The sequence below is a fragment of the Aquarana catesbeiana genome, linkage group LG02 (genome assembly GCF_042186555.1).
Source record: "Aquarana catesbeiana isolate 2022-GZ linkage group LG02, ASM4218655v1, whole genome shotgun sequence".
Taxonomy (NCBI): domain Eukaryota; kingdom Metazoa; phylum Chordata; class Amphibia; order Anura; family Ranidae; genus Aquarana; species Aquarana catesbeiana.
The window spans coordinates 598,764,921-598,781,424 of record NC_133325.1 but is presented as its reverse complement, the minus strand read 5'-3'; the positions used below and the strand labels follow the sequence as shown (position 1 = coordinate 598,781,424).

At 44.4% G+C, this 16,504-nt stretch overlaps 1 protein-coding gene across 1 annotated transcript in view; it reads left to right on the top strand.

Moving 5' to 3' along the window:
• The first annotated feature begins 7,962 nt into the window (after nt 1-7,962).
• The window catches only part of ATP6AP2 (ATPase H+ transporting accessory protein 2), a 32,411-nt gene continuing 23,869 nt past the window's right edge, over nt 7,963-16,504 (top strand). Inside the window, exon 1 of the mRNA XM_073616328.1 lies at nt 7,963-8,185. Within this exon, the coding sequence (XP_073472429.1) occupies nt 8,143-8,185 (43 nt within the window). The 5' untranslated portion in view covers nt 7,963-8,142. The remainder of the gene's footprint in view (nt 8,186-16,504) is intronic.

Genomic DNA, 16,504 nt, shown 5'->3' with positions numbered 1-16,504 from the left:
GTTGTGTGGGGGGATCCCACGACATTTTGTTGTCCAGTTTGGGACCAGACAATTGTTATTGTTAAATTCAGCTGCCAGTGGCTAAATCTATGTCCAAATGATGACACAACTGCAAATGATATTATATCCTATTTGTTATGCCACTTCTTTAACATACATTTTTTTTTGGATAAAGGATGCAGGCCTTCTTACAAATAATAATGTTCTTAAACATATACCTTATTATTTAGAAAATGTATGTCAAAATTTGTATCAGACATGAATCTAATAAAAGACTAATTTTTGAATTACCGGTAGTTATGACGAATTGCTTAGATTAATCTCCCCTCACTTGGAGCGTCATAACACATGCTACAGAACAAGTATCCAGCCTGCTGAAAGAGTGAGTTACCTTACTCACATTAAGGTACTTTTCACCACTGATGTCCTTTGTCATGTGAATGTAGGAGAATGCATTTTTTTTAGTTTTAACTTATCAAACATGTGTCATTCTAAATATATAACCCGACAAAAGTTGGCATAATAATGATTTATTCAAGTATACATAAAAAAAATTAAAAATTGGCACATGTAGCCAACATAAATTAACATTCAACAAAAACAAAAAATAAACATGTCTCTCAAGTAGGCCTCTTGAACATATTGTTAAAAAAGGTGTCCTCTTGGTCCTGAACCTTGGACAGACCTCATAAATCACAGATTGTGATATGTTTTTTTAAAAGGTGCCTCATAGGAGTAGTGACTGGCGGAAGCCTGGTCATCACTGGCAGTGCTGGGATCAGGCCTAGCCTCGCAATGTTGATTAGTCACATACATACCAGGATTTGGGGGGGGGGGCGCCTGATTGAAGGAATTGGGGATGGGATGGGATAGGGAATGTTACTGTGTGTAACTTCATATCTTGAGGTTGGCTTTTCAAAGCTAGAAGGATAGGATGGGGGATTATAGGGGTAAGGTCGGTGTTGTTGTTCTGGGTAGTGGACATATCTGGGGTAGTTAAGGGGAGGTCTTGGTGGTGGCACATATGGCACTTGAAATGAAGCTTCCTCACGTGGCTCTGAGAAGGAGTGCAGCACTTGTTCAATAGTGCTTCGTATTTCAAAGTAGCGCTCAGGTTTGACTTTCTTTATTAGAGGGACAAAACTGAGCGCCAGCATAGTATCCGGACATAAAAAAACATCCACCTTTTCAGACATGTTTTTCAACATTTCAAGTAGGCGCTCACTTATGTCAGGTTGCGATAGAGGTGATCGCCTCCGTGGCACTTTGGCTGGCAGAACAATGTCTGCAGGAGCAGAGGAGGGCCCAGGTATAGCCTCTGCCACTGAAGATTGCTCATCTGGGTTTGTTTCCCACAGATTCGAGGAGCTTTGGATTTGTGACAAATCCTCTGTGCCTTCTTCCAAACTAATCTGGGCTTGGGCCTCCGGTTGTGCCTCCAGTTGGTCATCCATAACATCTTGTTCCTCTCAACTAGCTTCTGTCCTGTTTATAAAAAAAAGAGTGTAACTTAACTAGGCATAATCAAAGTTAAGAGGTTTGCAGATACATAGATGATATAGATGAAAACTTACTCCCTCATCTCCACAATGGGTTGCAGAAAATCTAAGTCCTTCGCAAATATATAGGGTACCCTAGGCGCTGCCCCCGAGCCACTCCTTGCTTCTTTGAGATGGCGTATATATTTGCGGTAAGCATCATGCATGCTGTGCCACCTTGTCTGTAAGTAATGCACTGCAAAAAAAAAAAATTATTATTATTTCTGTCTGCTTTTAGGTACCTAGCAACAGGAAATTCTTTTGGAAGTTTGCACTTTGAATTTAAGGTTGGGAAATCAACTATTAGTGGCATTGTTAATGAAACCTGCCTAGTCATGTGGGAAGAACTTAAGGATTTGGTTATGAAGAAGCCAAACAAACACGAATGGTTGAAGGTAGCGGAGCTCTTCTGGCAGCGTTGCAACTTCCCCAACTGTCTGGGAGCCATTGATGGGAAGCACATCCGCATCCTCAAGCCTCCAGCTAGTGGGAGCCAATATTTTAATTATAAGAAATATTTTTCGTTGGTATTAATGGAAGTGGCAGACGCAAATTATGAGTTTATTTATATTGATGTGGGTTCTTATGGCAGCAGCTCGGATTCTAGTGTTTTTTCACATTCCTCATTTGGGCGCATGCTGCGTGAGAATACATTAGACTTGCCCAATCATTCTCCCCTGCCCAGAACAACAGATCCTTCCCTCCCACATGTATTTGTAGGAGATGAAGCATTTGCACTTGCAGAGCACATGCTCAGGCCTTTTTCTAGTCGCTCTCTGACAACAGAAAAAAGAGTGTTCAATTATAGGCTCACTAGGGCACGACGAGTAGTTGAATGTGCATTTTGTATACTATGCAATAAGTGGAGATTCATGCATACTTCAATAAATCTCAGTATTGACCATGCTATCAGTGCTGTTAAAGCAGCCTGTGCACTGCACAACTATGTGCGTGAACGTGACGGATATCTATTTGAGGATTCCCTGAGCCATAACATGGAGGCACAGTGGAATGTTACTAGGGGCACCACTAGTGGTACACATATTCGTGGTGAATTCCAAAACTTCTTTATGTCGCCAGCTGGGGAGGTGCCTTGGCAGATGAATTCTATATAATCATAAATTGGTTTGCATTATATTATCAGGGCCTTTACAAAGTGAAAAGTGTGCTGTAACAAATAATGTCTTTTTGGTTCATTTTGGTTTATTTAAATAAAAATAATGTTGTTCACATTTGCGTTGGATATTCTTTTCCTAACCTAAGTGAATCTTAGCTTATTAATTAATTTAGGGACTCCTCCGTCGCTGTCTGACGCCGTTATGTGCACAATGTTGAGGGCATGTGGCCTGGTATGGATTTGTGGGCAAACGCACGCTGTTGTTTTTTATAATATTTTACAAAAAATGGACAACTTAACTACACAATAGGACAGCATCTATAGGTAGTGAAAGGGAATAAAAAACTTACATTTGGCAGCCTGAACTTGGGATGAGCACATGCTCCACTCTGGCAAGATGATTCTGGCAATTTCCAGCCATGCACGTTTTTTAACAACGTTGTCCTTATATTTAGTTGTCCTTATATTTATTTGTCATAAATCATCGGTTTCTCCCTCACAAGTCTGATCAGCTCCTCACAATCCACGGATTCCTTTGCCTTTGATGCAACTTTTCTACCCCTTTTTGCCATGCTTGCTCCGGTCAGCACACCAAAACAGACAGGTGAGGAACTGGAAGAAGGGGAGGTGTAGGAGGAGGGGAGATCAGTTATGTTCACACCGCAACACAGCTGCGAATCAGATGCGTGCCCATAGAAGATAATGGGCTTGTAATTTGCAATGACCGAAAAACGCACACGTTTTTTGTGCAATGCGCAGTGCGAATGCAACGCACATATGTGAACCAGCCTCATTCAAATGAACCTAGTTTAAAATGTCCTGCGAATTGGATGCGTTGTAAGCCGCATCTAATTCGCATAGGTGTGAACGGGGGCTCAGAGTCTGCTAATTGACATTGCAACTTCCTAAGGCCCTAAACTCTCTCTCCCACTGTTCTGTTCAAGAGAAAATAAATCTCTTTGCATTCAAGAAGTATCTGGCGCCCATTAATCTACCTTACATTACACCCACTATGCCTTACAACCCACTCTATACAGAAGGATGTCAGCTGTCTCTGGCTCTGGAGGTTCTCAGACTAAAGGAGGCCTGGGACTTTGCTACACACATCACGTGTAGGGCAGCCCATTCATTTTTTTTTTTTTTATTTGCATGCATTCCCCACATGCATAGATGTAAACTTAGCCATGGAGGGTTTGGATAACACAGGGTTAAAAAGAATGGGCAAAGAAAAAAAAATCACATTATCTAGACATACACAGAGTGATTGGGGGTTGCATATATCTCTTATAACAGGAGGTTGTTCTCTTTGAGCAGTACCATTGTATTATTTATTGTTTTACCAATCAGAGAAGATGAGCATAGACGTTTTTTGATTATAGACATCTTTATCTGAGTACTTCTCAGCCCCTGCCTCCGCCCAGCTTGCATCACCCCCAGGCCACTTCTTACATCCAGCTGACAGACATCACTTTGAGCTACTTCCTACCCCCCAGCTGAGTGACATTATTCCATGGTCACTTTTCATTTTCTACCTTCCCAACATCGCTTCCCGGTCACCCCACAGACACTGCCACTGAAATAAATCCCTCCACAACTAACACACCCCTACCAACTGTCTCACAGCTCCATCCCACTGGTGCTTGGGGGGACCCCTGTGCCTGCAGTTATTCCCACCCAGGGGGTCATGTGTGGATAGAGCAGGTGATCACTGCAGTGGGTGGGGGGAAATAACTGAAACCAATCTTTTGTGACTTACACTGCAGCAGCTGAAAGATTGGTTCAGTTATTTCCCCTACCCGCTGCACTAATCTGGATTTCTCTCACTGCCTGGACCCCCCCCGAAGCACTGCTGGCTTCCCTTCTTTTCTCTCCCACCAGCAGCAGTTGCAGGCACTTAGGGGAATCTGTCAGGATGGAGAGCAGGGAAGGGGCAGATAAATATGTCATTTACCAGCCCCTTCCTTTTCTAAATGAACATAGTGAGTGATTGACACTGATCACTCACTGTATTCATTCATAACTGAGCATAGTAAACTATGTTTACTATGCTTCCGTTTATGAATGGGCAGTAGCCGCTTTCTCCTGATCATTCATTTTCAGTGCAACTGAGGCTGCAGAGAAAGGGACTGTGGAATCTCTGTCCTCAGTACCTGTCTCTGTCTCAAAAGTGAGGCTTCAGGGGTCTGTTTACCCCTGATATCTCACCAAAGCCCCCCCCCCAACAGAGTTGTGGAAAAAAATTACATTAACAATTAGAATAAATAAATTTAAATTAAAAAAAAAAAAATAGTAAAAAATCAGACTTAAAGTGGTGGTAAACTCTGTACTACCTTTAACAAGGCTTACCTGTAGGTACTGTGAATATCTCATAAACTTTTACAGTTCATCATCGGCGCATGAGCTCTGAAGGTCCAGCTTACAGTGCTGGACCTTCAGAGCCCTTGCTGGAAATGGCGGTTCCCACGTGCATTCCTGGGAGTGACGTCATCGCGGCTCTGGCCAATCACATAGCTGGAGCTTGCGAACCCGGAAGACACAGGGGGAACTTGTCAAACCTCTCACCTATGACTTTACTGCACTGGAGGGCTTTGTTCCAAACCACGCCCAATATGTGCCATTATTTAGCCACACCCACTGTGTACTGTGGCTATGCATGTCGCAGGTCACCTTCACCCTGGTAGGGGCCCCAGTGCATTACTTATGCCCAGGGGCCCATGATGCTGTTAAGGTGGCACTGCCCATGAGAGGCTCCCGGTACCTTTATTGGATCTCCAGCTTTAAGTCTCCTGCCACTCTGCATGTCACCAAGCTAGGGCCCCATGAGTTGTCAATCTGCCCCTGCTGCAGCTCCTCCAAAGTTACCATGGGCCTCTTGACTACTTCTCTGATTAATGCTCTCCTTGCCTGGCCTGTCACTTTAGTTGGACAGCCATGTCTTGTTAGGTGTGCAGTTGTGCCATACTCTTTCCATTTTCGGATGATGGATTGAACAGTGCTCCATGAGATGTTCAAAGCTTGGGATTTTTTTTTTTTATAATCTAACCCTGCTTTCTACTTCTCCACAACTTTATCCCTGACCTGTCTGGTGTGTTCCTGGGCCTTCATGATGCTGTTTGTTCACTAAGGTTCTCTAACAAACCTCTGAGGGCTTCACAGAACAGCTGTATTTATTCTGAGATTAAATTACACACAGGTGGACTCTATTTCAGTGGTGATGTGTCCATAAGGGCGCACGGGCGCCCCCCCCCTCTCTCTAGCCACCCCCATATGACCTTTTCAGGCGCCTGAATTAAAGCGACAGGGGTAATTTTTGAAACACCTGATTAGAGCCATAGGCTCTCACCGTCTGCCTGGACTCCCACCCCCCTGCGCAGCACTGCCGGCTTCCCTCCTTTTCTCTCCCACCAGCAGCAGTTGCGGGCACATAGGGGAATCTGTCAGGATGGAGAGCAGAGAGGGGGCTGATAAATATGTCATTTACCAGCCCCTTCCTTTTCTAAATGAACACAGTGAGTGATTGACACTGATCACTCGCTGTATTCATTCATAACTGAGCATAGTAAACTGTGTTTACTATGCTTCAGTTTATGAATGGGCAGTAGCCTCTGTCTCCTGATCATTCATTTTCAGTGTAATTGAGGCTGCAGAGAAAGGGACCGTGGAATCTCTATCCTCAGTACCTGTCTCTGTCTCAAAAGTGAGACTTCAGGGGGTCTGTTTAGACCCCTGATATCTCACCAAAGCCCCCCCCCCCCCAAACTGAGTTGTGAAAATAAAGTATTTGAAAAGTGAATGAATATTCGCTTTCCTAACACTGAACCGCCTCTCCGCCAGTCAGGTGCTCGGGTCTGTTACCTGTCACCTGATTGCTTGAAACAACAGGCACTGTGATTGGACGCGTCCAATCATAGGCATAGGGGAGGATAGAGGAGAGGACGGGAGAAGACATCGAGGACATGGAGGACACCGCTCGCCGCCGTCACCCGCTGCCCCACAGAGTCAGGGTAAGTGCCGGGCAGACGGCGAATGGGCGGGGGGCACAGTGGCAGCATTCGATGGGCACAGTGGGAGCATTTGATGGCACAGTGGCAGCATTTGATAGGCACAGTGGGAGCATTTGATGGGCACAGTGGCTGCGTTTGATGGGCACAGTGGTGGCAATTGATGGGCACAGTGGCTGCATTTGATGGCACAGTGGCTGTGTTTGATGGGCACAGTGGTGGCAATTGATGGGCACAGTGGCTGCGTTTGATGGCACAGTGGCTGTGTTTGATGGGCACAGTGGTGGCAATTGATGGGCACAGTGGCTGCGTTTGATGGCACAGTGGCTGTGTTTGATTGGCACAGTGGCGGGGGAATTGATGGGCATAGTAGCTGCATTTGATGGGCACAGTGGTGGCAATTGATGGGCACAGTGGCTGCGTTTGATGGCACAGGGGGAATTGATGGGCACAGTGGCTGCGTTTGATGGCACAGGGGGAATTGATGGGCACAGTGGCTGCATTTGATGGGCACAGTGGTGGCAATTGATGGGCACAGTGTCTGCATTTGATGGGCACAGTGAGGCTGCAATTGATGGGCACAGTGTCTGCATTTGATGGGCACAGTGAGGCTGCAATTGATGGGCACAGTGGCTGCGTTTGATGGCACAGTGAGGCTGCAATTGACGTTTTTTTTTCAGAATTTTTCACTTTGTTTGCGCCCCTAAAAATTTTGAGCACCAGCCCCCACTGCTCTATTTACTATTTAGGTGACTTCTGAAGGCAATTGGTTCTGTGGAAAATTTCAAGGGTATTAATACGTTTTCAAGGCATTGTAAATAATACAGGGCATTCTGAAGGTTCAAGAGCACTAATGAAATGCCTGTTTTGACAAGAAGAATGCACCTAGGATATTATTTGTCAGGTAAGGGAATTCTAATTGTAGCTAGCTATAGGTTAGGTGAGGCTCAACTCTCATCACCAACAAAGCTACAATAACATAGCTACCAAATGTAATATACCGGTGCACCATTAGAGGGCAGCAATAGATCATTTTCCTGACAATCGTTTTTCATACGATCACGTCACCAGGGAGCTTGGCTGAGGCTGTTCTGTGGCATGTGACCAGCCTTTCAGCTTGGTGTTGGAACTGCGCTGAGTGGAAAGTGTACATGCGCAGTGAAAGGCGGGGACGCGTTCGGGAGCAGGCACGCAATGTGGGACATCTGCGTACCGCCGTGCTTGCGTATCGTCTTTCTTACTACAACCTTAGAGAACATTGCAGCTGTCCGTCACACGATGTTCCCTCCCCTCCTCCATCACAGTCATGTGAGTAGAGAATAGGCTGGGCTGTACACAGCGCGAACGCTGATTGGCTTGTTGTTTGCTCGTCCAGCAGCTCCCCAGGAAGACCCAGGGCTTGTGTTTTCAACGGGCTCATTCGTGGGATGACAATCGGTGGCGATACATTTGTGTAATCGGTGTCACTAGACGGTCATAAGTAGCCATGCTTCGTCCAGCGCTCAGCCTTCTGGCTGCCTTCATAGCAGGTAACCTGAATTCCCCTCCTCCCCTACAGGGATGTATGTCAGCTGACCCAGCTTCTCTGTATGTCATAGGACTCTCCCTCTAGTGTCCTGATGGCTTTGTATGGACATACTGGGGGTCCTTATATGCTATCAAATGGAAATCTTTATTCTTACAATGTCAGATTTCATTTGTTCCCTTGTGATTGGTGGATGTGATCATCACTGATCAGGATCTGTGGGTACCACTGGTATCATAGTGTTGGGTGCGGCACGCTTTGGTGCCACCATTGCCCACTGAAGCCCCATTGACTTGAGGCATGAACATAGGAAGGTGACTTTACAGTGGAAGTTCATCCAACCCCTAACTATACCTAAACCTGCTCCCACCCCCCATTCTAATCCTATTCTATCTATCTGGTAAAGGAAAGATGTCTATATTTCTCTATTCTGAAGCTGGCCCAGTCATGTGATCAGCTTCCAGCACCCGTGTTCTATCAAAGTGCATCCCCGTCAAATAAGGCCTCCACGATCACTTTTTCTGGCGATCTGCAAAGGTAGAATGTAATCATCAGATTCTGTCTACCTCTCTGCTCATGTGTGGGAATTGACCGATCACGTGACAGGCGGATTTCGATTTGTTGCAGGATTGCATTCTCCCCTTGCAGATCGTCAGATAATGCCTCCAGCGATGTGCGTTGGTGGCACGCCAGCTGGTCAACATCTCAGCTGGAGTGACATTGCGCACATCGTCGGAGGCTTTATCTGACGGGATGTCGTTTTTCGCTAGAACACCAGTGGTGTCCAAAAGTGGAAAGTGGACCCAACAATGACTTTGGTTGGTGTGTGGTTTTTTTTTTGTTGTTTTTTGTTTTTTTTTTTATAACCAACCCCCACCTGCTGATTTTTAGAATTCCACTAAAATGTTTCTACTATTATTGTTGTTGTTGTTGTTATTATTATTGTACTTGTATAGCGCCGTCAATTTACGCAGCGCTTTACATGTACATTGTACATTCACATCGATCCCTACCCTCAAGGAGCTTACAATCTAAGGTCCCTAACTCACATTCATACATACTAGGGACATTTTAGACAGGATCCAATTAACCTACCATACTTCCTAATTCAGGCTCTGAGCTTTGACAGAGTCTGTACGGTGGTAGCTGGTTGGGTGAGGGATCCTGTAATAATCCAGGAAGTCTTTGCAAGCTGAACCACCGATGCCCCTGATTGTCTGGCTTGGTGTAGTATCAACCAATCAGTAGCTCTGTTTGAAAACCCATCTGGACGATGACTGTGGTTTCATGACCTCCCTCAGCCAGCTGTTTCTACAGGGAAGACCTTTCACAAGTATTAGGCTCCGTTCTTACTAGTGCGATTTCCAGTACCACTTTGGAGTGTGACTTTCATGCAACTTTTACACTCTGCGGCACCCAAGTCACAAGCAAGCCACATCAAAGTAGTGCAGAAACCTTTTTTTTTGTGTGTTGCTGCAACTTGAGTCGCAGCAATTAGAACTGTGGCTATTGAAATACATGGTTTTTGACTTGTCATGCAACTTCACATATCACAAGTCGCACTAGTAATTACGAAGTCTTAGAAATGTTTAGTGGCACGTATTGTGGCTTTTATGACAAGGATTGATTTTACTGAAAAAATGTGTGGTCCTATGATTTGCTTTGCTTATTTATGTCACTTTAACTTTTTTCCTGTAAGAGAGAACATCAATTTACAGCAAGGTATTCATTAATAAACATTTAAAATATAATATATATATATATATATATATATATATATATATAATGTTATACTTTTACATGTTTGGGAACATTGCTTAGTGATTTGTCATCTTATGTTCAAGTTCCTTTTTCCTTAAAATCGGGAAGAGTTTAGCAATAAACGTAGACTCTTGCAGTAGCTTCCCTGCCCCCTTGTCTTGTATTCTGAGAATATGAGGAAGTCAGTCACTCATGTGCTGGAACTAATGAATACTGTATCACAAGGTATTATTAGTGAGCTTCTACCTGGATATAAAGTGCTATTGTTATAGATTTTATTTTTGCTATGTATGGGCGAGCAACATCCAGAAATACAGACCGTTTTTTTTTCCCTTTATAGTGCTACTCATCACATGTATATTATGGTAGACTATGGGCTGTTGCGCACTAGCGATCTTGTTGCTGGCGAGGGGATTACTATGTAGGGCGAGAAAAACTCGCTTGTTTCCACAGCATCACTCCCTTGACAGCCAGATGAGCGAAGTGTCGTTGCTTACGGATGGAAAAGCATCAGGGTCTTTCTCATCAGCAAGGGAGTGATGTGACGCTAATCCAACAAGGCAGCAATGCTACTGATACGGGTGACTATTTCTCTGCCCTGCATGGCTATCCTCATCCTAGCAAGTCTCAGGTCAACTGGTTTGCTTTTGTGCCATGGATGTAAAGCCAAACTCCATTTTTATGTAAATAACCAAAAGAATATCAGTGGGATGTTGGCATAAATAATATATTGGAATTGCACTATAGGAGGCATTATCCCAAAATCTGAAACTAAATATTTAACCACAGTGCGCACGGATTGGCTGGTGCAGAATGGAGTGGAGCCTTTCCGCCCGGCGGCTCTGGAGCTGCTAGGGGAGGGGCAGAGGGTGCATAGGGGTGCCGGTTTGTGGAGAGGGAGTGAAACTTTGGCTCTGCTGCGGGTAAGCAGCAGAGCTGGATTTTGTTTTCTGTTTTGTTTTTATTTGCCAGCTTTTGCCATCAAATAGGGCTGCGTTGCTCAGTGTTTCTGCAGGGTAACTTGTGAGAGGTCAACATAGAGGCTAGATTTATGGCCCTGGAATTGAAGGGACGATGAGAGCCTGGCTGCTTGTAGCAGGCCTTCATTAGAGTGATAGAAGTACTTTTTTTTTTTTTTTTTTTTACCATAATGTCATTAAAGGGAGACCAGAGTCCTGCTTTGTGCCCAGGGCTCTATGAACCCTATCCTTCTCCAGGCATTCGAGAGGAAGATCGGGTGCTAATTCTTGGAACAGGGACTGTACAGTACCCTGCAGATCATCTACTGTCTCTGGAAAGCCCCAGATGCACAGGTTGCTTCTCCGGGCCCATTTTCCATGTCCTCTAGCTGGCCTTTGAGGTTTTCTAATCCATGCTGGGCCTCCTCCCAGGTCTTGCTCATGTCATCCATGCGGACCTCCAATGAGGTAGCGCGGTGTTCAAACTCTCGGAGTTCCCGCCGGAACTCGCCAGTAATGCTGTCTGATGCCTTGGCCAGCTCCTTTTGCACCACTTTACAGAGCTGGGAAAGGGGAGATGCATCTGGGGAGCGGCCAGCAGGGAGCGGATTGTTGGGGAAGAGGTCTTGGCTGTCTTCAGAGTTGGCAGCTAACTTAGAGGAGATGCTGTCCCTCGTGGAGCTCGTTGAGCCTGGTGCCATCTTATAAGTAGTGGGGCATCCACACTAGGTATGTAAAGAAGCTCTCTATTTACAGTTCCTGGACTGGCACTCATCGCTGGCTGGGAGACAAAGGATGAGGACTTCCCTGGTGCCAATATATTTACATAGTTAGTCAGGTTGAAAAAAGACACAAGTCCATCCAGTTTAACCTTAAATACAATAAATAAATAAAATAAAAAATATTGTACAATCCAATATACCCAATTTTATACCCTCAGTTGGTCCAGAGGAAGGCAAAAAACCCCAGCAGAGCTTGCTCCAATTTGCTACAGCAGGGGAAAAAATTCCTTCCTGATCCCCCAAGACGCAATCGGATTTTCCCTGGATCAACTTTACCTATAAATGTTAGTACCCAGTTATATTATGTACATTTAGGAAAGTATCCAGGCCTTTTTTCCTCCTCGCGCTGACAGCGTGAGGAGGAAAAAAAACCTGATCACCGGCGGCCGTGAGAGGGACATCAGTCCCGATCACAGCGATCATCTGCCCCAACAACAATAGGCAGCAGTGCCGCCTACCAGTGCCCACCAGCGTCACCCATCAGTGCCACCCATCAGCGCCCACATCAGTGCAACAACAGTGCTGCATATTAGTGTCACCTACCAGTGCCGCCCATCAGTGCCCCCCATCAGTGCCGCCTTATCTGTCCCCATCAGTGCCGCCTTATCTGTCCCCATCAGTGCCGCCTTATCTGTCCCTATCCGTGCCCATCAGTGCAGCCTATCAGTGCCCACCAGTGCCGCCTCATCAGCGCATATCAATGAAGGAGAAAAATTACCTGTTTGCAAAATTTTATATCAAACTATGAAACATGTTTTTTTTTTTTTTTTTTTTTTTTTTTTTTTTTTTTTTTCAAAATTTTCCATCTTTTTTTGTTTGTTTAGCAAAAAAGAAAAATCCCAGCTGTGATTAAATACCACCAAAAGAAAGCTTTATTTGTGGGAAAAAAATGATAAAAATTTAATTTGGGTACAGTGTTGTATGACCGCGCAATTGTCATTCAAAGTGCGACAGCGATGAAAGCTGAAAATTGGTCTGGGCAGGAGGGGGGTTTAAGTGCCCAGTAAGCAAGTGGTTAAATCGCTGCACACATACTGCATGTTGGGGCATTGGGCGATGGGAGTTGCTCGCATCTGGTGCCGGCGGTGAGTGGGCTAGCAGAAGCCGAGGTGTCGGGATGTGGTTTCTGGTCGCCTTGGTGATCTGGCGCCTGGGATTTGTCGAGCCAAGTACTATTATTACAAAGTTCGATATTAAATGTCTCTATGACATTAACAGACAAGTATTAAAATACAGTATTGCAGGAATATAGCAACGTCAATAAGAATAATGGTCAAACAAGAGATACAAATGAGGTTGATACATTGGTCTATGCATTTCATAGGATACCCCGCTTCCTAAGGATTTTACAGTTTTTGTGGCATCCTTGAGGGTCCCCTCATTGGCCGGGTGGGGCTTTATATGTGCCACCCATGCTTGGCGTGCAAGATTTTTTTTTTAGTTTGTGTGTTTTGTTTTTTTTTGACAGACAATTGTATGTATTGTGTATATTTGATATACTTATTTGTGTATTTACCATACATCATTTAGATAATACACATATATTGGAAGCCTTAGGGTCTATAGCAGAGGTCTCCAAATTTTCCATGGCATCAGTGGGAGTACACATCACCACATTTGGAATTAGAGGGAGAAATAGTGCCCCATCGTTGGGAGAAATGGCGCCCCATCGTTGGGAGAAATGGCGCCCCATCGTTGGGAGAAATGGCGCCCCATCGTTGGGAGAAATGGCGTCCCGTTGTTGGTGTCAGTGGGAGAAATGATGTCCCGTTGTTGGTGTCAAGTGGGAGAATAGTATCTCATATCAGTGGCAGCAGTAGTGCCCAAGGGCTGGATAAAGGCAAGCAAAGGGCAACATCTGGCCCCTGAGCTGAAGTTTGGAGACCGCTGGCTTATAGGAAGAAGGGTATCCCACGAAATGCGTAGACCAACGTACCGACCTCATTTTGTATCTCTTGTTTGACCATTATTCTTATTGACCTCACTATATATTCTTGCTGAACTGTATTTTAATACTTGTTTGTTAACTTCCTTGGGACATTTTTTTTTAATATGGAATTTTCCAACCATAAAATTAGTATATGTATTTTAAAGCGGGGGTCCACCCACACCGCCAAAAAAAAATAAATAAACAAAAGCCAGCAGCTACAAATACTGCAGCGATTTTCGTCCATACAAAATGAATGGGCGCAAATCGCACTGCAAAGAACCACAATCAGTGCAATTCCTGTCTGAATCCCCTGCGTTACACCATCCCCTGCACCCCCCCCCCCCATCCGCTCCTGTTTTTGTGAACCCAGTAAAGAAAGCGCCATGTAGTGCAGCAATAGACAGTTTATTAAAATGTGATAACTTGCAACGTAAATTACTAGTCAAATCCATATCTGCGGTGTCCCCACCGATGATGGCAAACCATGGCCACTGAAGGTGCTCACAGGGCTGGAGAAGTTCCGGGACTCCTGGGGGTATAAAGCGGAAGTAATGTCAGCTTGAGGGCGAACCGCTGGACATCTCCATCTCTGTGAGCACCTCCAGCGGCCGTGGTTTGCTATGATTGCCAGGACACTGCAGATATGGATTTGACTAGATATTTGTGAGTTGTTATAGCATTTTAATAAATTAAAATGTTGGCAAATATAACTAAAATCCATCCACAGAGATACTTTTTTTTTTTTTTTTATGTATAGGTAAAAAAAATGCAAGAAACAGCTAAATCTATTAGTGTCCATAACAGGCAAACATGCTATTTACTATTACAATATGGAACAGTAATACTGCAGAAAATGGGTAGTAATTGATGGTATTAAAACTGATTACAACTTTTAGCTTTTTTATATACTGCTACAAGTACACTACTACAGAGAAGACTTTTCTGAGAGCAAGGTGGTTTTGTTGACCGTAAATCTCTTTATTTGCAGCCAACATATTACAAGTGTTTATGTAGAAACAGTATGTGAGATGTGGAGTAGGATCGGCAGTGTACGCTGTAAACATGACTTGATGCGGTGGGATCACTCAGGTTTTTACCAGAGAAGAGGCAGTAGAGGTTATCTTTAGGAACATCAATGCCAAAGTCATGAAAGATGAACAGGTTGACCCTTTACTTCTCACGTGCTTATAACTAAAACTGCAATAGATTTATCTAAATAGCATGGAAAATAGTATTATATGCTTGTTCTATACGATCAAAATTGTAAAGGTTGTTTTTTTGTTTGTTTTTTTGTTTTTTAAGACTGGTATCACTTTTTAGTGGGAGATTGTCTCTCATGTTGTCTAGTCGTTTACATTCATAAACTCCTCTGCTATTTATGTCAGCACAAGGTCCACCTTTTTGTTTCTGAAACAGTACAGTCTCATTTACATGGGTGGCCAGGGGGTAGTAAAAACAATTGATCTGCATTTTTAGTGCCCAACAGCAAGTTACGTTGCCAGCGGACATGTCTGTCTAAATTGGCGCAGTTATGTAACAGCACATCGTATGTCGCTTTTGGCAGCTGGTACTACCACCAAATTTGCCCCATTTAAGTGAATAGGACTTCAGGATAGGATGCAACCACATCTAATGTACGTGGTGCAGCAGAATACCCCCCCCCCCCCCCCCCCAAAAAAAAAGACAGGCAACATATTGCCTGTTAATCGGCTATTTGTGGCCTCTTGGGGCAGGTTTCCTAAAGGTGACAACAGTGGACCATGCCTGTGTAATGTGTGAAGTGACCACTGGTTACTAAGGCTCGAGAGATGGTGAAGGTATTGAATTTATTCTTCCCCTCAGTCTTCACGAGGGAATCGGGGGGGGGGGGGGGGGGGGGGGGCGCTTCAGTAACCAAAACTGCAATGTTTATCCTCATGACACATCACAGGAAGCACCCTCATGGCTAACAGAGGACAGAATTAGAAATAGACTTGTACTTAACATGAATAAATCACCAGGACCAGATGGCTTGCACCCATGGGTCCTTAAGGAACTCAGTCAAGTAATTGCCAGACCATTGTTCCTAATTTTTACAAACAGTGTACTGACTGGAATGGTACCAGCTGAAGAGGGATGATAAGGGACTATATACAAGATTTTAGTAATGACAACGGTATCAGCAGTGATCTGCATGGATTAATGAAGAATCGTTCTTGCCAAACCAATCTATTAACCTTCTATGGGGAGGTGAGCTGCCATCTAGATAAAGGAAGGCCCGTAGACGTGGTGTATCTGGATTTTCAAAAGCATTTGATAAAGTTCCCAATAAACGTTTACTGTACAAAGTAAGGTCAGTTGGCATGGACCTTAGGGTGAGTACATGGATTGAAAACTGGCTACAGGGGCGAGTTCAGAGGGTAGTGATAAATTGGGAGTACTCGGAATGGGCAGAGGTGGAAAGTGGGGTCCCCCAAGGTTCTGTCCTGGGACCAATCCTATTTAATTTAGTCATAAATGACCTGGAGGATGGGATAAACAGCTCAATCTCAGTATTTGCGGATGATCCTAAGCTAAGCAGGGCAATAACTTCTCCGCAGGATGTGGAAACCTTGCAAGAAGATCTGAACAAATGAATGGGATGGGCAACTACATGGCAAATGAGGTTTAATGTGGAAAAATGTAAAATAATGCATTTGCGTGGAAAAAATATGACTGCAATCTATACACTGGGAGGAGAACCTCTGGGGGAATCCTAGGATGGAAAAGGACCTGGGGGTCCTAGTAGATGATAGGCTCGGCAATGGCATGCAATGCCAAGCTGCTGCAAGCAAAGCAAACAGAATATTGGCATGCATTAAAAAGGGGATTAACTCCAGAGATAAAACTATAATTCTCCCACTCTACAAGAC